Below are 25,627 nucleotides of genomic sequence, written 5' to 3'. Positions count from 1 at the left end.
GTACTGTTTGGTTCCTTTGTTATGATGTGCAGACATTAGAGGCTCAGTTTAAGTGTGTCTTTTTCGTTTCATTAGACTTCTTTGTGGCTTGTTTATCTTATGGGTTCTGTTTTATTTCAGTAGTCTGTCCATGCATTTTATATCTGGATTTGCTCTTCCACTTTTCTGTTCCTGTGATTATATTTATTGTTTCCATCTGTGTCTCATCAGCCCCTGCTGAGATTCAAACTGCTTTGAACTTATGATTTTTTTTTTATTTAAGATGGATTTTTTGGTACTTGGCCTTTTGTAGCCTACAACCTGCCTTAGTTTTGCAGAGCTTTAGGCTTTAGAAAGTTTTATTAGCCTTTTCTCTTCCTTTTGTCCTATTACCTCTAGTGTCCGGCATTTAGATCATCTAATTACTGCTCCTCATGGCATCAAATGTCCTTTATCAGATCTTGTTCTAGGAAAGTAACTCCCAAATCTAATCAGTGCCACTAAAAAAATATATTCTGGTGGCCGCCCTACAGCAATGCAAACAAATTCACAATTAGATACATCTCCTTTTACAGGCATTCATATCCCTTTCAATCTTTCACATTTCGTCACATGACAACCACAAATTATTTTGTTATATAGATATTTTATGTGACAGACCCACACAAAGGCATCTACAGTTGTGAAATAGAGGTAAAAGGTTTTGAAATATTTTTGGTGTGGTGTGCATTTGTTTTCAGCCCGCTTTACTTCAGTACCCCTGAATAAAATCCAGTGCGACCCACGGGGTTTAGCTATCATCTAATTAGTAAATAGAGTCCATCATTTGGTCAGGTCAGGGATAAAGGTATGGAGAATTTAAAAGCATGGTTTGGCTATCAAGCAGATCTTCAAAGCTTTGAACATCTCACAGACCACTGTTCAATCCATCACCCAAATAAAAAGAGCATAGCACAAATTCAAACCTACCAACACATGGCTGTCAATCTAAACTGACATGCATGGATTAGCATCATTAACCAGAGAAACAGCCAAGAGGCCCATGGGAACTCTGGAGGAGTTGCAGAGATCTACAGCTCAGGAAGTAGAATCCATTGACAGGACAACTACTAGTTCTAAACTTAAGAAATCCAGCCTTCATGCAAGAGTGGCAAAAAAACAACCAAAGTAGTCCCATTTAGTTCATGTTGGGTGACACAGCAAACATGTGGAAAAATGTGCTTTTGTAAGATGAGAAAAAAATGTAACTTCTTGGTCTACATGCAAAGTGCTGTGTGTGGCAGAAAACAAATGCTGCACATAACCCTGAAGTCATCATGCTGCTGAGATGCTTTATTCAGCAGGAATATGGAAGCCAATTAGAGTTGATGGGAAGACAAACAGAGCTGAATACAGGATAATCCTAAAACAAAACGTGTTAGATACTGGTGCAGGAGTTCACCTTGAAGGTGAACAACAAGCCTAAACATACAGGGTTAAAATAAAAACAGGTCTGCAAAAAACAAAAAAACGGGCAAAATTCTCTAGATGTGCAAAGCTGGGCGTAAATACTATGACGGAGGTTCTACAAAGTATTGACTCAAGGGGCTGAATACAGATGCATATCACACCTATCAGATTTTTATTGTTAAACAAAATGCATTCTTTTTTTCTTCTACTTCACAAATTTATTTTGCTTTTTCAAATAAAATCCCAATAAAATGCATTGAAGTTTGTAGTTATGTTCAGCCCTATAAGGCAGGAAAGAAAGAAAGGTCAGAGGGCCTATAAAAGACTTATGAAGTAACATCTGCAATTTTAATGCTAGAATGAGTTAAATTAACTAAATAGCTTTGTCATAAGTAATACAATCCTATTTTTAAAGCCTAATGAAGTTTATCCAAAGTCTCAAGTGTGCATGTGTGAAGTAAAAACTCAAAACTGTGCATTATCATATTCTAATCAAACTGAAGCCTACTTGGGTGACAGCTCGGTGGTTCCAATTCTTCCCATCACGTCCCATGCATGAACACAGGCAGAAGAGAGAGGGGGTGAGGCCATGCAAACACAATGGGGGGTGGGGTGAAAAAGAAGAAACAAAAGCGAGGAATATGAGAAAGAATACTTAATTACTGATAAGCAACAAATAAATACATGAAAACCCCAAAACAATCAAAAAGTGAAACAGAAAAAAACAACCAGATCTACAGTGTGATCAAGGCATGCCCTGAACTGCTTATAACTTAGAAACTGCCATGAAGAACCTTAATAATCATCCACCCTTTCTTTAATAAAGACCTGCTGGGGAGAAACAACTATCAAAGTTATTCATACCAGTCATTAATGTCTGCAGCAGAAGCAATATGTTTCATCAACGGCACATTACAGACATGGATCGCCTTCAACCAATATGAAACTAACAGGATTCACTGAGTTGTTGGAGACAGGAAGCAGAAGAACATCTTTGAAATGTATTGCTTACCACATCTTTCAGTTAACTGTAAACAACAATAAACACCTAAAATCTTAACGCTTGACATCTTTAAAATGTTAAAGTTAATGAAACATTGAGAATTAATATTAACAAGAAACTTCCTGACACCTAAAATGTAATAAAATAATTGCCTTGAAAATACAATTTACTGTATCAAGTCTAATTCAAAACCCAGTGAATCAGTATATTTAACATTTGCAGCAAAATGAGCAAAACAAATATATTTTTTAAGTGTTTTAAATAAATAAGATTAGAGACAATGAAAAATAAATCTTTTCTGCTTCAGAATATTGTTCATGGAGTCACCTTATGTTTGAAACCCTTCCCATATACAGGTCCTTCTCAAAATATTAGCATATTGTGATAAAGTTCATTATTTTCCATAATGTCATGATGAAAATTTAACAGTCATATATTTTTAGATTCATTGCACACTAACTGAAATATTTCAGGTCTTTTATTGTCTTAATACAGATGATTTTGGCATACAGCTCATGAAAACCCAAAATTCCTATCTCACAAAATTAGCATATTTCATCCGACCAATAAAAGAAAAGTGTTTTAATACAAAAAACGTTAACCTTCAAATAATCATGTACAGTTATGCACTCAATACTTGGTCGGGAATCCTTTTGCAGAAATGACTGCTTCAATGCGGCGTGGCATGGAGGCAATCAGCCTGTGGCACTGCTGAGGTCTTATGGAGGCCCAGGATGCTTCGATAGCGGCCTTTAGCTCATCCAGAGTGTTGGGTCTTGAGTCTCTCAACGTTCTCTTCACAATATCCCACAGATTCTCTATGGGGTTCAGGTCAGGAGAGTTGGCAGGCCAATTGAGCACAGTGATACCATGGTCAGTAAACCATTTACCAGTGGTTTTGGCACTGTGAGCAGGTGCCAGGTCGTGCTGAAAAATGAAATCTTCATCTCCATAAAGCTTTTCAGCAGATGGAAGCATGAAGTGCTCCAAAATCTCCTGATAGCTAGCTGCATTGACCCTGCCCTTGATAAAACACAGTGGACCAACACCAGCAGCTGACACGGCACCCCAGACCATCACTGACTGTGGGTACTTGACACTGGACTTCTGGCATTTTGGCATTTCCTTCTCCCCAGTCTTCCTCCAGACTCTGGCACCTTGATTTCCGAATGACATGCAGAATTTGCTTTCATCCGAAAAAAGTACTTTGGACCACTGAGCAACAGTCCAGTGCTGCTTCTCTGTAGCCCAGGTCAGGCGCTTCTGCCGCTGTTTCTGGTTCAAAAGTGGCTTGACCTGGGGAATGCGGCACCTGTAGCCCATTTCCTGCACACACCTGTGCACGGTGGCTCTGGATGTTTCTACTCCAGACTCAGTCCACTGCTTCCGCAGGTCCCCCAACGTCTGGAATCGGCCCTTCTCCACAATCTTCCTCAGGGTCCGGTCACCTCTTCTCGTTGTGCAGCGTTTTCTGCCACACTTTGCCACACTTTTTCCTTCCCACAGACTTCCCACTGAGGTGCCTTGATACAGCACTCTGGGAACAGCCTATTCGTTCAGAAATTTCTTTCTGTGTCTTACCCTCTTGCTTGAGGGTGTCAATAGTGGCCTTCTGGACAGCAGTCAGGTCGGCAGTCTTACCCATGATTGGGGTTTTGAGTGATGAACCAGGCTGGGAGTTTTAAAGGCCTCAGGAATCTTTTGCAGGTGTTTAGAGTTAACTCGTTGATTCAGATGATTAGGTTCATAGCTCGTTTAGAGACCCTTTTAATGATATGCTAATTTTGTGAGATAGGGATTTTGGGTTTTCATGAGCTGTATGCCAAAATCATCCGTATTAAGACAATAAAAGACCTGAAATATTTCAGTTAGTGTGCAATGAATCTAAAATATATGAATGTTAAATTTTCATCATTACATTATGGAAAATAATGAACTTTATCACAATATGTTAATATTTTGAGAAGGACCTGTACAAATCCCAAATTCGTGATGTGTTCATAATTGAACAAAACTTGTTCAATGTTCAAATGTTTATTATTGTTTTTGATTTATTCTCTCATTCTTCCACTGTTTAGTCTCATTCCCTTACTTATTTAACTTGATTATTTTGATTATTATTATTATATTATTATTTCTTTATTCCACTTCTCTTGTTTCAATTATATGTTTAATAATCTTTAAAACATGCACAAAATTGTGTTATGTCATTATATTTTATTGACTTAATTTCCAAGGCTAAGATGCAAATTTACTTTTATCATTTTAATATTTGTTTTAATCTGTTTACATATAATATTAGCAAGATTCATGCATTTGGAATCATATGACATCATCATGGTGATTTGTCTGAGCTTCATATATGTTACAATGCTCTAGATACCAGATTGACACAATTAGGTTTTGACAGTACAAAATGCAAAGCTCTTCAGATTACATTTACACTAAAAACAAAGAAAAAAAAATTTTGTTTTAGCGAGTAAAAACTCAGAGAATCTGAAACACTTTAAACCAAAGATGCCAAATCACACGTCAAATGTGTAAATTCACGGAAATTAGCTGACTAAATTTGGTCACAAACCGTTGTTCAGTTTTTTGACATCTTTATTACCTTTGTTACTGAAAAAGTTTCTTCTCACGGTAATATAGAGAAGTTACAATAACCCCAAACAGCATCTTTTGAAACCACAAAAGGTTTCTTGTTTTGTACTTTTTTCAAACCCCTGAACGTTTCTGCCACACTTGAACTTGTCAGCATTTCGGATGCAGCAGCTCTGACTGATCCCGAAAGGACCAAAATGCTGGACTTGCAGAAACAGATCGATGCGGTCTGCCCTATTTTAAAGATTTAGTACCGATTTTCACGTTACCTCAGACTGTTTGAGCAACCTAATAGTCCCCAAGAGCTGAAATCCAGTGCTGGACTTATTCTGATACACTGAACTGTTAAATGCTATCACAGCATTTCACACTGACACAATAACACACATAAATCATGAACCGCGACATGTTTAAGCACTTGGAGGGACTCAAACACACAATGATCTACAATGAAAACTGACAAATGCAACACCGCGAAGCTGAGTTTAATCAATGTGAATGGCACTAAACACATATCTCCTTCTGGAACACCTTGCACATCTTGGAAACCACCAATATTTTTTGTGTGCAATAAATCTTTCAAACTGATCTTGATTAATAGTTTTCTAGGTACTTTGAAGGAGATTTAAACTGTTTCTTTATCTAATCAACACATATCAAATAATACAAACAGCGACCCTGGGGAAAATGTGTTAAGAAGCCTTAAAAAATTTATCTTTTATTGCAGTAGGATAAGTATAATTATTTCCAATAAAATTACTGGTCCCTAACTAGTATCCCCGTAATGATTCATTTAAAATACATGAAAGAAAAAATTTAAAATTCATCAGAGTGTCTGGGACCTTTTCATTAGTACTACTTGTCTTTGCTTTCCTGGGGTATGAATACGATGCCTCAGCAATTCTTCAAAATTAAGAAAACAAAAGAACATGCCATTCAAATCAGTCAGATATGTGTTGATCTTTTAGTCTGGAAATGAATACGAGAAAATACAGCTGTGTTCAAAATAATAGAGGTCCAACATCGTACATGAGATCAATCACTGTTTTTAGTAGAAACTATACCGGCAAATCCCTAACCCGAAGGTGTAGTAGAGTAATAGAAAACAAACAGACCCAAAAGATCACAGCCTAAATGTTCTCAAACGCTTTAAAATGGAAATCAAAACCAGAAAGAAGTAGAAGAAAAAAGAAAACTACCATTTTAATGGATTGAAGGATAGCCAATTGCTAGAGACTCAGCCAATAATCAGGTTATACAACTTAAAATTAGTTCTCTCCTAGTTTCAACATTGAAGGTTTTGAGTTTATTAAGAAAAATCAGACACAGCCTAACTTTTTTTAATACCTTACTTTGTTAGCAAATTCAATAAATACAGGTCCTTCTCAAAATATTAGCATATTGTGATAAAGTTCATTATTTTCCATAATGTCATGATAAAAATTTAACATTCATATATTTTAGATTCCTTGCACACTAACTGAAATATTTCAGGTCTTTTATTGTCTTAATACAGATGATTTTGGCATACAGCTCATGAAAACCCAAAATTCCTATCTCACTAAATTAGCATATCATTAAAAGGGTCTCTAAATGAGCTATGAACCTAATCATCTGAATCAACGAGTTAACTCTAAACACCTGCAAAAGATTCCTGAGGCCTTTAAAACACCCAGCCTGGTTCATCACTCAAAACCCCAATCATGGGTAAGACTGCCGACCTGACTGCTGTCCAGAAGGCCACTATTGACACCCTCAAGCAAGAGGGTAAGACACAGAAAGAAATTTCTGAACGAATAGGCTGTTCCCAGAGTGCTGTATCAAGGTACCTCAGTGGGAAGTCTGTGGGAAGGAAAAAGTGTGGCAGAAAACGCTGCACAACGAGAAGAGGTGACCGGACCCTGAGGAGGATTGTGGAGAAGGACCGATTCCAGACCTTGGGGGACCTGCGGAAGCAATGGACTGAGTCTGGAGTAGAAACATCCAGAGCCACCGTGCACAGGCGTGTGCAGGAAATGGGCTACAGATGCCGCATTCCCCAGGTCAAGCCACTTTTGAACCAGAAACAGCGGCAGAAGCGCCTGACCTGGGCTACAAAGAAGCAGCACTGGACTGTTGCTCAGTGGTCCAAAGTACTTTTTTCGGATGAAAGCAAATTCTGCATGTCATTTGGAAATCAAGGTGCCAGAGTCTGGAGGAAGACTGGGGAGAAGGAAATGACAAAATGCCAGAAGTCCAGTGTCAAGTACCCACAGTCAGTGATGGTCTGGGGTGCCGTGTCAGCTGCTGGTGTTGGTCCACTGTGTTTTATCAAGGGCAGGGTCAATGCAGCTAGCTATCAGGAGATTTTGGAGCACTTCATGCTTCCATCTGCTGAAAAGCTTTATGGAGATGAAGATTTCATTTTTCAGCACGACCTGGCACCTGCTCACAGTGCCAAAACCACTGGTAAATGGTTTACTGACCATGGTATCACTGTGCTCAATTGGCCTGCCAACTCTCCTGACCTGAACCCCATAGAGAATCTGTGGGATATTGTGAAGAGAATGTTGAGAGACTCAAGACCCAACACTCTGGATGAGCTAAAGGCCGCTATCGAAGCATCCTGGGCCTCCATAAGACCTCAGCAGTGCCACAGGCTGATTGCCTCCATGCCACGCCGCATTGAAGCAGTCATTTCTGCAAAAGGATTCCCGACCAAGTATTGAGTGCATAACTGTACATGATTATTTGAAGGTTGACGTTTTTTGTATTAAAAACACTTTTCTTTTATTGGTCGGATGAAATATGCTAATTTTGTGAGATAGGAATTTTGGGTTTTCATGAGCTGTATGCCACAATCATCCGTATTAAGACAATAAAAGACCTGAAATATTTCAGTTAGTGTGCAATGAATCTAAAATATATGAATGTTAAATTTTCATCATTACATTATGGAAAATAATTAACTTTATCACAATATGCTAATATTTTGAGAAGGACCTGTATTTCAACCTGTTTTGCTATGGAACAGAACGTAAAGTATTCTTAATGAATTTGTATGTAGGGAAATAAAATTAATATAAGGATTTTGCTCTCTGCTCCCTTTTTGAACACAACTGTACCAACTCAGCTAAATGTGCACATACAGTCAGCAATAATTAAAAGGATCAGCGATGCTGTGGACTTGTCTCTCTTCCAAAAGTCCAAGGGTTCTTGTTAGAGTGCAATGTATCACAGATTCTTTGAAATACAAAATCCAGTGGCCATTGTCAAGTCTCATCGTTAGGTCTTCCAACAGAATAATTATCCAAATATGGCCAAATTAACAGAAAAAAAATGTCCTTACACAAAAACAAAATCAACCTCCTTCCATGACAATCTAAATATCCAGACCTAAATCTAAAAGCAAACTTGTGGAGGGAGCTGAAGAGCATAGACAGCATAGGTGAGAACCTAATACTTCAGATGATTTAGAGAGATTTTGCAAAGAGCAATGTTTAAAGGTCGCTCTTTTTTGTCATAGGAGATGAGTTAGTGCTGTCCTTTTGGCAAAAGGGATGTTGTGTATATATATATATATGAGATAAGGCGGTTTATTTATTTTTTAATTGTCAGTATCAGATAATGCTACTGCAATAAAAGATTAATTCATTCTAAGGCTTTCTAAGGGTTTCCAATACTTCTGGACGGTGCTATAAAGTTTATTGCACCTTCTTTTCCAAGCGAAAAACAGAGTAATAAAAAAGAGCCAGATATTCAGAAAAACCTCCATTTATCATGTCTAAAATAAATTATAAAACTACCATTTTACCTAAAACGGTAGAGCTCAGCACTACTACAGTAATAAAGAAAGCCTTCTTTAAACCACATTTTTCAATGGTTCAGTCCTTGTCAGCTTTCAGAAGGAGTTAATGGTTTTCGGGTGTCGGACTCGCTGTGCTCTTCAGTGTGCCCTAGTTTAACAAAGACGCCACTTTGCCAATTAAAATGTGCCAATTATCTCAAGATCCTGTGATGGTTCTTCAGCAAACACTCATCACCATGGAAAAACATTTGGATAATTCAAACACAAGCATGCTCTTCATTCTGACTTATTTCCATCAATACAGAAGAAAATAAACTAAAACGTTCTAATGTAAACTGCTGATTAAATGTGACTTAATACAGAATTAAAAAGTTATAATCTGTCAATTTGATTTAAACCTTTGTTCAAATGTGGTTTTGAAAACGTTCAGTTTTCATTTACAGTGACTAAGTGAACTGATTACTGAACTTATATGTGATTGATGCCTCTTCAGACAGCAACAGACTCACCTCATCTACGTTCTCAAAGGCGTTGATGACATCATAGGGCAGGCAGGAGAGCAGGTCGATAACAAACCAGGTTTTCAGGTAGTTCATGCGGATTAGCTTGGGGTCTGAGATGACCTCGCCAGCGGGGCCCACGAATGTGGTGTGAAAGTTTAAAACGATATCCACCAAGAAGATGACGTCCACGATGCTGTCCACCACCAGCCAGGTCACGTTGTTTTGCTTTGTCTTGAAGGAGACGTTGTAGGGCACCATGATGGCGGTGTAAAAAGTGAGGATGAGGATGACCCAGTCCCATGTGGTCTTGAAGAGGCAGTAGTGCAGGATGATGTGAGGAGGTGTTTTGGGGGTCTCCTGTTTATACTGAGGTAGGATGTCAGAGCCAAGCTGCAGCACCTGCCAAAGAGTAGTGCACAACAGGAAAGATAATGGAGAAAAATATACAAATTTTTCCCTGTTGGGCTAAAATACACTGCTCAAAAAAATATAGGGAACACTCAAATAACATCCTAGATCTGAATGAATGAAATATTCTGATTCAATACTTTGTTTTGTACAAAGTTGAATGTGCTGACAACAAAATCACACAAAAATCATCAATGGAAATCAAATTTATTAACCAATGGAGGCCTGGATTTGGAGTCACACACAAAATTAAAGTGGAAAAACACACTACAGGCTGATCCAACTTTGATGTAATGTCCTTAAAACAAGTCAAAATGAGGCTCAGTATTGTGTGTGGCCTCCATGTACCTGTATGACCTCCCTACAACGCCTGGTCATGCTCCTGATGAGACGGTGGATGGTCTCCTGAGGGATCTCCTCCCAGACCTGGACTAAAGCATCCGCCAACTCCTGGACAGTCTGTGGTGCAACGTGACGTTGGTGGATGGAGCGAGACATGATGTCCCAGATGTGCTCAATCGGATTCAGGTCTGGGGAACGGGCGGGCCAGTCCATAGCTTCAATGTCTTCATCTTGCAGGAACTGCTGACACACTCCAGCTACATGAGGTCTAGCATTGTCCTGCATTAGGAGGAACCCATGCGGCCCTCCAAAGAAATGCCACCCCACACCACTACTGACCCACTGCCAAACTGGGCTCTGGCAGTGCTCCTCCTGTTCCTCCACAAAGGTAAGGGTAGCGGTCCTGCTGCTGGGTTGTTGCCCTCCTACGGCCTCCTCCACGTCTCCTGGTGTACTGGCCTGTCTCCTGGTAGTGCCTCCAGGCTCTGGACACTATGCTGACAGACACAGCAAACCTTCTTGCCACAGTTCGCATTGATGTGCCATCCTGAATGAGCTGCACTACCTGAACCACTTGTGTGGGTTGTAGAGTCCATCTCATGCTACTACGAGTGTGAAAGCACCACCAACATTCAAAAGTGACCAAAACATCAACCAGAAATCATAGGTACTGAGAAGTGGTCTGTGGTCCCCACCTGCAGAACCACTCCTTTATTGAGTGTGTCTTGCTGATCGCCAAAGATTTCCTCCCGTTGTCTATTCCATTTGCACAACAACATGTGAAATTGATTGTCAATCAGTGTTGCTTCCTAAGTTGACAGTTTGATTTCACAGACGTTTGACTTACTTGGAGTTATATTGTGTTGTTTAAGCGCTCCCTTTATTTTTTTGAGCAGTGTATATTGCACTTTTGGGGTTAAACTGAACTTACCTCAGCTAGACGGGAGTGCTTATGGACATTCTCTCCTTTATGAACTGTAGGTTGTAGCTGCTGTAAGACTCCCCTGCTGCTTGTTAGAGCTCGAGTCAGTCGGGCAAACTTCCCCCAACCTGGAGTTCATTAAAACAGATTGTGGGTATGTTCCCAAGGACCTTAACATGCCTTTCAATCTTGGGGGTCATTGCTTAAAACAGCCATCTTCTACTATATGGTATAAAGAAGCATTAGCATCATCTTTTTAGTTTTCACATCCAGTCATCAGATCCCTGTCCATTTAAACAAATAACACTCACAGTTTTAGTTTAGTTAAACCAAAGATCCTGTTTTCTCTCTGCAGCTTATTTGTAAAGTTTTTTCTTGAAATATCTCAAGCTCCATTTTGCTTTTTTTTTTTTTCACATTTTCATCCCGGTCAGTAAATTTATCCTCTGTGTCCATAATCATTATGATGGATTGTGTATTTTTTTGACAGGGTACCAAATCACATATGCAATGCACAGGCTGGATGTTACCTGTGCCTCAGGAAAACCACACTGGGAAAGAAAATGTAACTAGATTTTCTTGATGTGTCTGATGCTCATGCATGAATGTGAATATGTACACATATATATATATTTTTAAATCCTTCCAACGTAGATGATCTATTTAATGAGGTTGAACAAATGTGAATTATTGTGTCTAACCTTTGGAAGAATCATCCTCAATGGGCTGTTTAAAGGCTGTGATATCGCTGAATGTACACAGGAACAGAACCACTTTTTCTTGTTCATTTCGAATGGGAGCAATCTTCACAAAAAACCAAACCGGCATCCCTGGAAACAGAAGAATATTTACCTGTTTCATCTGTTTACTTTAACAGGACATGGCCCTTTATGAATGTAGAAAATAATACAACTTATGGAATGAATGTAAAAAATGTATACAAAATCGTCATTTTAGTCTTTAAGTTCAAGGTTGCCACACATTTTGAATTCAATGTTCAATATTATTCTAAATTCAAATTTTCAGATTTCTTTGTCAAATTTTCTACACATCTTTTAGGATATAAATGCAAATATTAACCTTTTATGTACAACAGATGTTTGAATATATAAACCTCAAACACCATAAATACAACAGGTTCTAAGAAACAGGAAACAATAATGAATTTCTGGTCTAAAGAAATAAATATAAAAAAATCACAGTAGGTATGTTACTAAAAACATGTGTGTCTGACATATGGGTTATAATCTCTGGATCTGGGATTAGCCATAATTCCATTTAACAAAATATCTACGCCTGATTTTCCTTGGACATCTTTACTGGTATTATGTTAACTGATTTTCAGAATCAGAATCAGAAAAGCTTTATTGCCAAGTACGTTTTTGGACATACAAGGAATTTGTTTTGGCGTAGTCGGTGCAATACAATACAAATTAAACAGTATAAACATATCTACAATATAATATAAATATATGTGCACAGTTTTAAGTGAGTGAGAGTAAATGTAGAGCGGTATAGGATGCCAGAGCGGTACAACAGTGCAGGTGATCAGTGTGCAAGTAAAGCAGGAGTCCAAGCTGAGCGTTAATGTATCGCATGGAGTTGCAAGTTACAAGTGTCCTGTCACCTAAAAAAAAAAGGGGGGGTGTGGGGGAAAGGGAGAATGTCAGGGTGGTTTCCGGGCTTTGTTAACAAGGCTGGTGGCAGATGGGAAGAAACTGTTCTTGTGGCGTGAGGTTTTGGTCCGGATGGACCGCAGCCTCCTGCCAGAGGGGAGAGTCTCAAAGAGTCTGTGACCGGGGTGGGAGGGATCAGCCAGAATCTTCCCTGCCCGCTTCAGGGTCCTGGAGGTGTACAGTTCCTGGAGCGACAGTAGACTGCAGCCAATCACCTTCTCAGCAGACCGAATGACACGCTGCAGCCTGCCCTTATCCTTGGCTGTAGCAGCGGCGTACCAGATGGTGATGGAGGAGGTGAGGATGGACTCAATGATGGCTGTGTAGAAGTGCACCATCATAATCTTTGGCAGGTTGAATTTCTTCAGCTGCCGCAGGAAGAACATCCTCTGCTGGGCTTTCTTGATGAGGGAGCTGATGTTTGGCTCCCACTTGAGATCCTGGGAGATGATGGTTCCCAGGAAGCGGAAAGATTCCACAGTGTCAATTGTGGAGTCACAGATGGTGATGGGGGCAGGTGGGGCTGGGTTCTGCCTGAAGTCCACAACCATCTCCACTGTCTTTAGAACGTTGAGCTCAATGTTGTTCTGGCTGCACCAGTCCAACAGATGGTCCACCTCCCATCTGTACGCGGACTCGTCACCATCAGAGATGAGTCCAAACAGGGTGGTGTCGTCCGCAAACTTCAGAAGCTTGACAGACTGGTGACTGGAGGTGCAGCTGTTGGTGTACAGGGAGAAGAGCAGAGGAGAGAGAACACAGCCTTGGGGGGAACCAGTGCTGATGGTCAAGGAGTCAGAGACGTGCTTCCCCAGCCTCATGCGCTGCTTCCTGTCAGACAGGAAGTCAGTGATCCACCTGCAGGTGGAGTCGGGCACACTCAACTGGGAGAGGTTCTCCTGGAGCAGAGCTGGGACAATGGTGTTGAAGGCAGAGCTAAAATCCACAAACAGGATCCTGGCGTAGGTTCCTGTGGAGTCCAGGTGCTGGAGGATGAAGTGAAGGGCTAGGTTGACTGCATCGTCTACAGACCTGTTGGCTCTGTAGGCAAACTGCAGGGGGTCCAGGAGGGGGTCGGTGATGTCTTTTAGGTGTGAGAGCACAAGGTGCTCAAAGGACTTCATCACCACAGAGGTCAGGGCAACGGGTCTGAAGTCATTAAGCCCTGTGGTCCTTGGCTTCTTGGGAACAGGGACGATGGCGGAGGACTTGAAGCAGGCTGGCACATGACATGTCTCCAGTGAGGTGTTAAAAATGTCTGTGAAGACTGGAGACAGCTGATCAGCGCAGTGCTTCAGGCTGGCTGGTGAGACAGAATCCGGTCCAGCAGCTTTCTGGGGGTTCTGTCTCCTGAAGAGTTTGTTGACGTTCCTCTCCTGGATGGAAAGAGCCGTCCCCGGCGTGGGCAGGGGGCTGGTGGGGGGGAACTTCAGGGTGGGGGTTGGAGGTGCCAAGGCCCCTCTTGAGGTTGGGGAGGTGGGGGTGATGGATTGTGGCTGCAGCTGTTGGGGGTGTCGTGGGGGATGGTTGCAGGACTGTCCCTTTGTCTTTCAAAGCGGCAGTAGAACTCGTTCAGGTCGTTGGCGAGGCGTCGGTCGTTGATGGAGTGGGGGGCTTTCGGCTTGTTGTTGGTGATCTGCTTGAGCCCTTTCCAGACAGATGAAGAGTCGTTGGCTGAGAACTGGTTTTGGAGCTTCTCAGAGTACAGTCGTTTGGCCTCTTTCACTGCCTTGCCAAACTTGTACTTCTCTCTGTATATGTCTTTGTGCCCACTACTGAAGGCCTCTTCCTTATCCAGTCTTAACCTTCTGAGTTTGGCTGTGAACCAGGGTTTGTCGTTGTTGTATCTCACCCTGGTGAGTTTAATGATGAGTCAGGACAAATGACAAATTTTGGTTGCACTGCCAGATTCACGTTAAAGTTTTTGTATTTTTCATCCTTTAGTTTAAAAATGGAACGATATCTCAGAATCCTAAAATTTGTTTTGACATCGAGCTAATCAAAAATGATAAACTAAAGATGGGTTTTTAAAGATAAAAAAAGCTGGCACTATGGTTAAAAAGTAGGTGAATAGGAGGCCATTGTAAACAACTCTGACTGGACCAACTGATTGTCAGAAACCCACATTTTTATCTTCAGACAATGAAAAACTCTGAAAATGTATATATATTTTCCATGCCCCTTGTTTTTCTCATAATTATACAGACCTACAAAAAAACTTACAAAAGTATCTAACACTTCACTCTTTCTACATATAAAATTTTGTTTCTTTTACTAGATCTTGTTCTAATTCATTTGGACCAGATTGTTAAATAAATAGGTTATTGTAAATGTTCTTCAAATAAGCATGGTTAGATCTATCTAAATTCACTCTATATAAGTTGAACCATTAAGTAACACATAAATGGATTTTGTACCTTGGTGATTTGTGTAAATTTTGTCAAGTGAATGAAAAAATAAGCAAAACAAGATTATGATCAAGCCTGGGAGAAAATATTTTAGCTCATTTAAGAAGTAATCAAAAAATAGTTAAAACCACACCAGTTAAACTGAGAAGTAATACTTATAAATAAGCTTGGTCAACTCACATTGGTTATTATTAACTAAATCCATATACGCTATGTTGAATTAATATTATTTTATTTTTTATGAAAGGCATCCATTTAATTCTGGAAAGGTTTCTAATTTATTTCAACAGGTAATTTGTAATTGTTTGATTTTCATACAACCAACAAAAAAGCATTGATTATTTTAATTCATCACAGTTTAAAAATGGGCCTTGGTTAGTTTTAAGAACACATTTTTTCATTAGATAATAGAAACTGTAATGTTCTATTACATTACACCTGCACAGAGAAACAAACAGAACCATATTTTCCTTTGGAAAGTTTTTTCATTTCCAGTCTGGCTCTTAAACCAATTAGCACATTTCTACAGACGCTGAAATGTTCTGGGCTGCCTTTGAACTCCAGCTCTACACTACAGAGGTTCTGAATGCATTTACATTACAAAGAAGTGGAGACTCTCATTTCTCTTTTCTTCAAATTCGCCTCTGCTACTTACTGTTCTTCTTGTACATCAGGATTTCAAATGAGTTCATCTCATAATTCTCGAACGTTAGTCGGACTTTTTCCGTCGTGTCCTTGTCAGTGAGCTCCCCATACATAAAGCTGAAAAGAAACAAAAGAGAAGACATTTGAATATTCAATAGACAGCCCTGCTCAGATTGCTGAGCAAAGACAGATTTATGACTACTGTATATCCAACAAGCAACTACTCTTTTGTTTTTATGTGTCAGTTATGAAGGATGTGAAGGATGCCCTTTTTTCTCTTTTTCCACAGAAGACAAAATGCAGAACAGGTTTATAATCATCTATGCTGTCATTTCCAGACGAGCGTCGCCCTCAAGCTGCCAAATTTACCTTTGTCATTTTCAAATGAGCAGCTGCTTCTACCTCCATTATTGTTGTAAGCTCTCTAGAGTCACTCCGCTAACTGTAAAATGTCTCAGCAACAGGAAAGATACACCACATTCTCTGTTGTCTGGAAGAACAACATATTACTGGAAACAACTACTTTGAGTAGGTTTCTTTTTCTTTACATATGGTTTCCTAATTTTTAAGTTAAACATAAACATTAAAAAGTTTAAACGGTGCCCATTAAGGTCACTTGTGGCCAGTTTTCAGTTGTGCTGAGATTATAGCCAAATTTATGTACATTTCTATCAAGTTGAAAGTTACAGAATGCCTAATTTTTGAGGCTGTTCTTTATTTATGCTGTTTACATTTAGTCTTGCCCTGCAGATACCTCTCTGCTGATCACTGGAAAGAAAACAGCCAGGAGTCCTGTCTAAAAAGGTGTTGCCAACTTCGGCTAATGTGTTTGAAGCTGCAGATTTTGACACAGTCTGTCTGCATAAAGTCTAAGGCCAGCGTTGGGGTGGATGATATTCCAGAAATGTGATATCACGAATTATTTACAGTGAAATCACAATACTATTATAGTTTCTTTTGTATACATTGTCCTCGAAAAGAAAAATAAAGAACAGTTTTCTTTACAGATTTGCATTTTTCTGTGTAAAAAAACAAAACACTGTATTTTGATTTAAAAGATAGACAATGACAGCACTGTTCAGTGTAATGTTGCTACATAAAAACTAGCATAAGAAGCTAAAGGATAAAGAGGAAACTTAAAGAAATGTGCCTACACAAGAACATAAAGAAGCAATGAAAGATTGTGTTTTCTAAGGGCAAACTTTGCATATGTCATAACGAAAGAGCCACAACTTTTTCCCTCAAGGCAAGCGCTGAGTGACTAGTGAGTGTCCGTGTTTGCAAGGGCAGCCGAGAAGTAGTTCACCTGTAGTATACATGCGGGAGATTTTTACCAACTTTGTGAGGACCCATATTGATAACGTGTGTCTCCCCTCATTTAAACTTGAAGATTTGGGAATTGGCTTCCCTTTATACATAAGAATACTTAAGGTTAATGCCACTCAAAACTAGCTGACTAAACTGAGATTTTTTTGGATGCGATCGTATCAATTATGGGCGGGAGATACAGCAAAGACAGAAAGAAATGCTGCAACTGCACTCTGTTGAAGCGCTGTTTCTAGAAAGGTAGCCAAAATAATAATAAATTAATTGACATGAGTGAGGATTCTGTCTGGTATTGTGCTTAAACAATATCAGGGTTTTAACCCACTTATGACCAAAATTATATATAGGCCACTGAAATTGCTTTAATTTCTTTTGATGTAAAATTATAAGAACATGTGTAACAAGTGAGTGTTTCTCCAAGGTTCTTATTTAGTATTACTGTGTTTTTGACTGTGCAAAAAGTTTCTCAAAGGGTCAGTCAGTCATTTCCTACTGCTTCTTCTCTCTTTAGTGGGTCGCGGGGAAGCTGGTGCCTATCTCCAGCAGTTTATGGGTGGGAGGCAGGGTACACCCTGGATAGGTCGCCAGTCCATCGCAGGGCAACACAGTAACGCACAGGACTAAATACCATGCACACACTCATTCACACCTAAGGGCAATTTAGAGAGACACTTCTGGTTTTCTTATCCAACTATGAACACACTCCTAAACCTTGTGGAAGATGTTTACAGAATAGTTAAAGTTGCTATTGCTGGCAATGGGGGATCTATCAACAAATTGGACCTTATATATTAAGAATAGGATGTCATCAGAGTTTATGTACATGTAAAAGTACACAGACAAATTCTGTTGGTAATATAGTGTATGTGAATGAGAGCAGGGCAGAGTAAAACGGATACTAGGCATGTGGCATAATCCGTATGCTAATTAATGATTGAAACCATGACCTATACAGGTCCTTCTCAAAATATTAGCATATTGTGATAAAGTTCATTATTTTCCATAATGTCATGATGAAAATTTAACATTCATATATTTTAGATTCATTGCACACTAACTGAAATATTTCAGGTCTTTTATTGTCTTAATACGGATGATTTTGGCATACAGCTCATGAAAACCCAAAATTCCTATCTCACAAAATTAGCATATCATTAAAAGGGTCTCTAAACGAGCTATGAACCTAATCATCTGAATCAACGAGTTAACTCTAAACACCTGCAAAAGATTCCTGAGGCCTTTGAAACTCCCAGCCTGGTTCATCACTCAAAACCCCAATCATGGGTAAGACTGCCGACCTGACTGCTGTCCAGAAGGCCACTATTGACACCCTCAAGCAAGAGGGTAAGACACAGAAAGAAATTTCTGAACGAATAGGCTGTTCCCAGAGTGCTGTATCAAGGCACCTCAGTGGGAAGTCTGTGGGAAGGAAAAAGTGTGGCAGAAAACGCTGCACAACGAGAAGAGGTGACCGGACCCTGAGGAGGATTGTGGAGAAGGGCCGATTCCAGACCTTGGGGGACCTGCGGAAGCAGTGGACTGAGTCTGGAGTAGAAACATCCAGAGCCACCGTGCACAGGCGTGTGCAGGAAATGGGCTACAGGTGCCGCATTCCCCAGGTCAAGCCACTTTTGAACCAGAAACAGCGGCAGAAGCGCCTGACCTGGGCTACAGAGAAGCAGGACTGGACTGTTGCTCAGTGGTCCAAAGTACTTTTTTCGGATGAAAGCCAATTCTGCATGTCATTCGGAAATCAAGGTGCCAGAGTCTGGAGGAAGACTGGGGAGAAGGAAATGCCAAAATGCCAGAAGTCCAGTGTCAAGTACCCACAGTCAGTGATGGTCTGGGTTGCCGTGTCAGCTGCTGGTGTTGGTCCACTGTGTTTTATCAAAGGCAGGGTCAATGCAGCTAGCTATCAGGAGATTTTGGAGCACTTCATGCTTCCATCTGCTGAAAAGCTTTATGGAGATGAAGATTTCATTTTTCAGCACGACCTGGCACCTGCTCACAGTGCCAAAACCACTGGTAAATGGTTTACTGACCATGGTATCACTGTGCTCAATTGGCCTGCCAACTCTCCTGACCTGAACCCCATAGAGAATCTGTGGGATATTGTGAAGAGAACGTTGAGAGACTCAAGACCCAACACTCTGGATGAGCTAAAGGCCGCTATCGAAGCATCCTGGGCCTCCATAAGACCTCAGCAGTGCCACAGGCTGATTGCCTCCATGCTACGCCGCATTGAAGCAGTCATTTCTGCAAAAGGATTCCCGACCAAGTATTGAGTGCATAACTGTACATGATTATTTGAAGGTTGACGTTTTTTGTATTAAAAACACTTTTCTTTTATTGGTCGGATGAAATATGCTAATTTTGTGAGATAGGAATTTTGGGTTTTCATGAGCTGTATGCCACAATCATCCATATTAAGACAATAAAAGACCTGAAATATTTCAGTTAGTGTGCAATGAATCTAAAATATATGAATGTTAAATTTTCATCATGACATGGAAAATAATTAACTTTATCACAATATGCTAATATTTTGAGAAGGACCTGTACATTAGGGCTGAAACAATTAATCAGAGTAATCGTGATTAAATGATTATTGAAATAATTATCAACTAATTTAGTAATTGAAAAATCGTTAACTAGAGTATACAGACTCTTAAACCTGCCATTTGCTGAGAGAGCAACCTACTCGATGTCACGATGTGGAATTTCGGTTTGTTATTTGTTTACATTTAATCAAGTGTTTCTCTGTTACTAAGTATGGTTAGTTCTTGAGTCCTTGTTTTTGGTGTTTTATTTTCTAGGTTCTACTCTGTTAACTGTGTTTTTAGTTGTATTCTTAGATATGTTATCTTCCTGTGTTCTGGTCTCTTGGGTTTGTTTACTGTTTGTCTTGTCTGGCTCCTCATGTTCTCGTTTATAACTATTTGGTTCACCTGCCTCTCAGTCTCCTAGTGTGTCCACACCTGTGTCCTGTTCCCCCCTGCTTACCTGCCCTAGGTCCACCTTCGTTTGTATTTAAGTTCATCTTTGTCCTTTGTTCAATGCGGTGTCCTTAGTCTAATTTGGTTGAACTAAGTTAGTCTTATTTAGTCAGTTTGTTCTTCATCGCTGGAGTTTGTCCAGCGATCCAGAAACCAGGACTGTTGTCATGAACTTTGTTACCTGGATTGCCTGTTAAGCATCTGTACAGTATCTGTAAGTTGGCTCAACTCATTAAAGCGTGATCATCTCACTAACTGTCTCTGCTTGTCCTGCACCTCATGTCCACTACTAAATCGAAACATGACAGCAATTAGGCCAAAATTGTACACAAAATACATACATTTTGCATTTAAAATTCTGTAAAAATCTTCTATTAAGCAACTTTTGCTATCCAATTATCAAAAAATAATTGATAGATTTATTGATTAGCAAAATAATCATCAGTTGTATCCAATTGAATACACTACAGAGACATGTGAAAACTGATCAACGTTTTTTGGCAAATTTTCAATAAATCTGAATGTGATGCTAGCAACACGTTTAAAAAAAGCTAGGATATGAGCAAAGACTGGCAAAGTTGAGGAATGCTTAAAAAACACCTGTTTGGAACTTTCAACAAGTAAACAGGTTAATTGGAAACAAGTGAGTGTCATGATTGGGTATAAAAGGCGCATCCCCGAAAGGCTTAGCCGTTCACAAGCAAGGATGGGGCGTTCACTTTGTGAACAACTGAGTGAGCAAATAGTCTAACAGCCCAAGAAGATTTTTCAACGTCCTGACAATTTCCTGAAAACACTTAAAAACTCATTTGGAAATTGAAAAAGGCTCATCAAATATTGAAAAGTGATGGACTTTGCTTAAAAGCTGGGACCACCAGGAAACCAACCAATTAAAATAAGCCCTACCATTTCTGATAAGAGGAGCGGTTAATAATCCAGCCAGAATTATCCCAGAACTTTGATGGCCACATAACGCAGAAGGATAGCATGGAACTGTATTTACCTAAATTGCCTTGGGATTCATATGCTCGGTCAATAACCTCAAGCTAAGACATCAGACAGTCTTTAAAATCCAGATGTATAAGCAAATAGGTCAAAAATTGAAACATACAGATGCCTTGAATACATCTTCAACCCAACAATGGATAATATTTATACAATCACCACAGTTTTCAGGTAAAAAAATCAAAAGAATGAAATATCCCATCAAATGTTGTAGCATAATGTCACTGCCTCCTCTTAAAAGTAACAATTAAATTCAAGCAGACATGCTAAATCTGAAGAAACTGTCAAAATATTTCTTGTTACATCTAAAGGCTAGATTGAAATAAAACAGAGCACCGTAAGATACAAACTCACTGAAATGTCCCATGAAACAATGAAACGTTAAATCATCCGTGATGTCTAATTGGCAAAATGCAAAGTGACCCCTAAATACAAATTTAACCTAAAAATTGGTGAGGCAGCCATGAACATCTTTACCCACGCTCCAGAGACATTCATCTCTCTTCATGTGTTACTGCCTTAAGCAGCGGTTTCCAGCATGATATAAATATATCTTGTTATGAAATACAAAAGGAGTGCTGTATCCAATAAGACAGTCTGATGCTTTCAGAGTAGCACTTGATGTAATAACGCTGATTAACTTCACCCCTTGCTCGTTCTGTTTTTTCTTTGCCGGAAGAAAAGTGACTTTCTTCAAAGAAGAATATTGCATAATAATTTCTGAAACAGCTTCCATGTCAAGTGCGGAAATTCCCAAAGGTCTGCCATGGTGTTTACAAGATCTAGCACAGATAAAAACATCATGAAGACACAGGAAGATCAGTTATGATTGAAAAAACATCTTTGATAACAGCACGTCTCTAGCACAGAGGGGTTTAGGCTTTGGACTCGGGGGGGAATGAGTATACATTTAATGTTTGCATCATCCTCAAAAACATCCAGGACCCACAATGAGTGAATATTTTATGACCGCTCAACGAGGCTCAAAAAGATGGTTTCAGACAGAAACTAAAAAGGGCTCAAAGACCATGTGGTCATTAAAGCCAGAGAGAATTGTTTGAAGAGAAATGAAAGCAGAAAGACAAACTTTTTGAAAGACTATTTATCAAAAACAAATTAGATGTTGAAAATTCTACAAATTAGATGTATCTTCAAAAATCTACCTCTAAAGACTTTTATCACGAGCGTTAGTACTCAAAACCTTGCAAAAGTAAATGAAAGGCAAGGGAAAAAATTATCAAGGGTGTACATTCTGGGTAACACTATAATTAGGACATATACAGGTAAACCCTATATTTACATACATTTCCTACATACATAAAAGATACATACCTTCTAATGTCTGACATTAGATCTTCTCAAAAAATTAAGGTCCTTGACCCTGTATTAAAAAATAGCAGTCAATGTTTTTTTGCTGCTTTTAGGTTAATGGCTTTTTTATAGTGTAAATATCTGGGTTTGAAGAAAACAATGAAATGTGTCTAAAAGCATTATTATTCTCATTATTCTGGCATTTAGCCACTGGAAATAATATTGGTCAGTGAAAAAAGGGTATGGGTAATTTTATACAGAATGTAGCTATCTGGTTTCGACTGTGTTTGTTGTCCCAGTATCATTGGGTTAACTTAGAAAAACAAGATGGAGCAAGACAAGTGCATGCTCATTAACTGTACCCAAGTTCGGCACTGGTTGCTGGGAGACTGAGACGACATCCAGGAACTCGCTAGTTTTTTCAAGGTGCAGACTAGACTCTAGGGTGTATCTGTCAAGCTGTCAGATGAAAGCTGTAGTGCTACTTTAACTGATCAGGACGTGCAGGACAAACGTGCAGCTGCTCAGAGGGTTTAGGGTTGTAACACCTTGCACTTTTAAGAGTTAAGGCTCATTCAGGAGCTTGCACATGAAGGGAACAATCTTTTAAAGGGAGCAAGATTATTGACATGTTGGAGAGAGTTATGCACACTCATTACAAAAACAGCTGCAGACTGCAAGAAATTCATATAGAGCTATTATGTGATTGGCTCTCATTGATTGCTGTATATGCACTTTCAGTTTGGGATTTTGTTTTATGTTTTTGGTTTCCCTATGTATTGTATCTTTTATTTTACAGGTAACCAAGTTTTAATATGACTTTACTTCAGATACTTATCTAGACACAGATTAGACTCATTTTTAAGCCCAGACATGGAATGGATCTACATTAACAAAAAAAAACTGTTAGAACACTCAATTGGTGTTTTTGTAGGTACTACTTAATATTTATGTTTAATATAAATGATTGATTAAGATTGTCAATTAAAAATACAGTTAAATAAATTAAATGCCAACTTATTTACAAAACATTTTACAAAAATTTCTTGATTTAGTGATTTAGTGACTGAAATAAGTTGAGTTTCTTACAACATTCGGCTTGAATTTTAGAATCAACAAGCAATATTTTTTATTTTATGCTTTATAAATCAAATAAAAGTACAGAGAATCTAGACAAGGAATCAGCAGGACATATATATAACACGATATTAACAAGATAATAGCATATAAAATAAAAGTAATAACAGCATTTTGATCCAGAATCATCTTCTTTATTATATACTTAAAACCAAAAAGCTCAGAATGATCATTACAAAAAAGAAAAAACCTATGGGTACAGTCTGCCACCCTTAGCATGCACAAACAAGTTTTAGGAATGCAGAGGATCCTTCATAACAAACATCTCTGCTAGATCCAGTGGAATCATGACTAACAAGCACCTTCTCTTAAATAAAGTCATCTGCTTTGTCCTCTCCATTAAAAAGAAACTAAACAGTTTGCGATTAACTCCAAAAATGTTATTCAAATAATAATATTTTAAAACCCAAATAAGTAAAACTTTTCTTAAATTCATGGAGTGTTTGTAATGACATCACAAAATGTACCCACTGCCCATCTCAGAGGACAAGACAAGCATGACAGTGGTAACCAGTTTTGGAATACCATAGAAAGCAAGTATCAAAAGACCACAGATAAGATGTGCCATGTGCAACAACTACCTCAGGATTATGTAGCCCGGCCTGCTATGTTTTGATTCCAGCGATAAAACATGTCGCTAAACTAGTTAAAGCATAAATGTTAATGAAATACTAATGAACACAAAAAAATCAAGATGTCATTGTAAACCTTTTCCCTGACAACCACAGCTGTGTCGTTCATTAGCATTTTACAAAAAAAAGAGTCACCACCTTGATTTAACAGAGGTTCTGATTGGATAACATGTTATTTAACCCTAACTGGTGCAATGAGTAGCTTCTCATTTCCTCAACAACCATGTATGAAGGCACATCCTGTGCTCGTGAATTCATGAAAGAGATGTTGCACCCACCAAGTAAAAAAAACATCTAAAACTTCGCTGAAACCACGAAAATTGGGTTGACAACTGTTGGACCTAACAACAAAAACTGTAATTATAGTGGGGAATCATCATCTTTGCATAAGAAATGAATGATTGTGATTGACGATTTGGTGGTATTAAATCATAAAAACCAACAGCTGAACTAACTAGCTGTGTTCAATATGCAAAGTAAGGATTTCCACATGAACAATGCCAAGTGATTGAGACTGAACAGCTGTGTAGCCTTAAAAAAGCCACTAATCAGTAAGGGTACTCGTAAAAAAATAGCTGGGGAGCATAAAGACTGGACTCTGAAGCAATCAAAGGAGGTCGTGTGGTCTGACGAGTCCAGATTTACCCGAGTCCAGAGTGATGGGCGTATCAGGATAAGAAGAGAGGCCCATTAAATTGATGCACCCATCATGTGTCTTACCTACTGCAAGATGTATTGTGTGGGGGTGGTGCTATGAGCTGGGGTTGCTACAGTTGGCCGGGTCTTGGTTCAACAATGTTATTTGTCCAAAGAATGAGGTCAGCTGACTACCTGAAGAGACTGAATGACCAGGTTGTTCCATCAGTGAATTTCTTCTTTCCTGATGGCTCGGGTATATTTCAAGATAAAAATGCCAGACTCAAATTGTGAAAGAGGAACATGACACATTTTTTCTTCCACATGGTTTGGACACAGTCATTACCCAATTAAGAAACTTTACAATGTGCTGGAGAAGAATTTGAAAAATGCTGCTTCCAACACAAAAACTTTTGAAACCACATGCCTTACCATTCCTCCAGGACACCAAACACAGTAAATTAGAATAAGAGTCAGCAGAACCAACCAACATCTGTTAAAATCTAAATGTTTAGGTAGGATTTGCTACCAAAATAAGGTAGGTCATTTTGTTGGAATAGAAAAATTCTGAACATTACATTTACAAAATAATTTGCTTGAATAAAACATAAATCATTTTATTGTCTAATATATACTTTTGTAATGTAGAAACAAACCATAGCACCCACCGCTCCCAATATTAAAGCCTCCTAATGAACAGCTGGTTGCTTTCCAGAGGATTGTTAAATGGGTTATTTAAGGGTTGCTATGAGGTCTCATCTCTTATTTTATTTTTTCATATTTTCATTTTTGTTTTAAACGTAAAATCTGCACAAAATTCAGAGGTAACATTTCTAGAAGTCATTACTAAAACAATGTTAA

General features: G+C 39.0%; 1 protein-coding gene across 3 annotated transcripts in view; it reads right to left on the bottom strand.

The window, feature by feature from the left end:
* kcnh1a (potassium voltage-gated channel, subfamily H (eag-related), member 1a) overlaps nucleotides 1-25,627 on the bottom strand; it is a 93,261-nt gene that overhangs the window by 55,831 nt on the left and 11,803 nt on the right. For 2 of the 3 annotated variants that reach the window (XM_047352264.1, XM_047352266.1), the window contains 5 exons: nucleotides 15,734-15,840; nucleotides 11,696-11,824; nucleotides 11,004-11,122; nucleotides 9,329-9,721; nucleotides 1,937-1,963 (listed from right to left, as the gene is read on the bottom strand). In XM_047352264.1, coding sequence (XP_047208220.1) covers nucleotides 1,937-1,963; nucleotides 9,329-9,721; nucleotides 11,004-11,122; nucleotides 11,696-11,824; nucleotides 15,734-15,840 — 775 coding nt within the window. The remainder of the gene's footprint in view (nucleotides 1-1,936; nucleotides 1,964-9,328; nucleotides 9,722-11,003; nucleotides 11,123-11,695; nucleotides 11,825-15,733; nucleotides 15,841-25,627) is intronic. The other variant, XM_047352265.1, reaches the window with a different exon arrangement.

The sequence above is a fragment of the Girardinichthys multiradiatus genome, chromosome 22 (genome assembly GCF_021462225.1).
Source record: "Girardinichthys multiradiatus isolate DD_20200921_A chromosome 22, DD_fGirMul_XY1, whole genome shotgun sequence".
Taxonomy (NCBI): domain Eukaryota; kingdom Metazoa; phylum Chordata; class Actinopteri; order Cyprinodontiformes; family Goodeidae; genus Girardinichthys; species Girardinichthys multiradiatus.
Note: the sequence above shows the minus strand (reverse complement) of the source record. Positions and strands in the feature narration are given on the sequence as shown.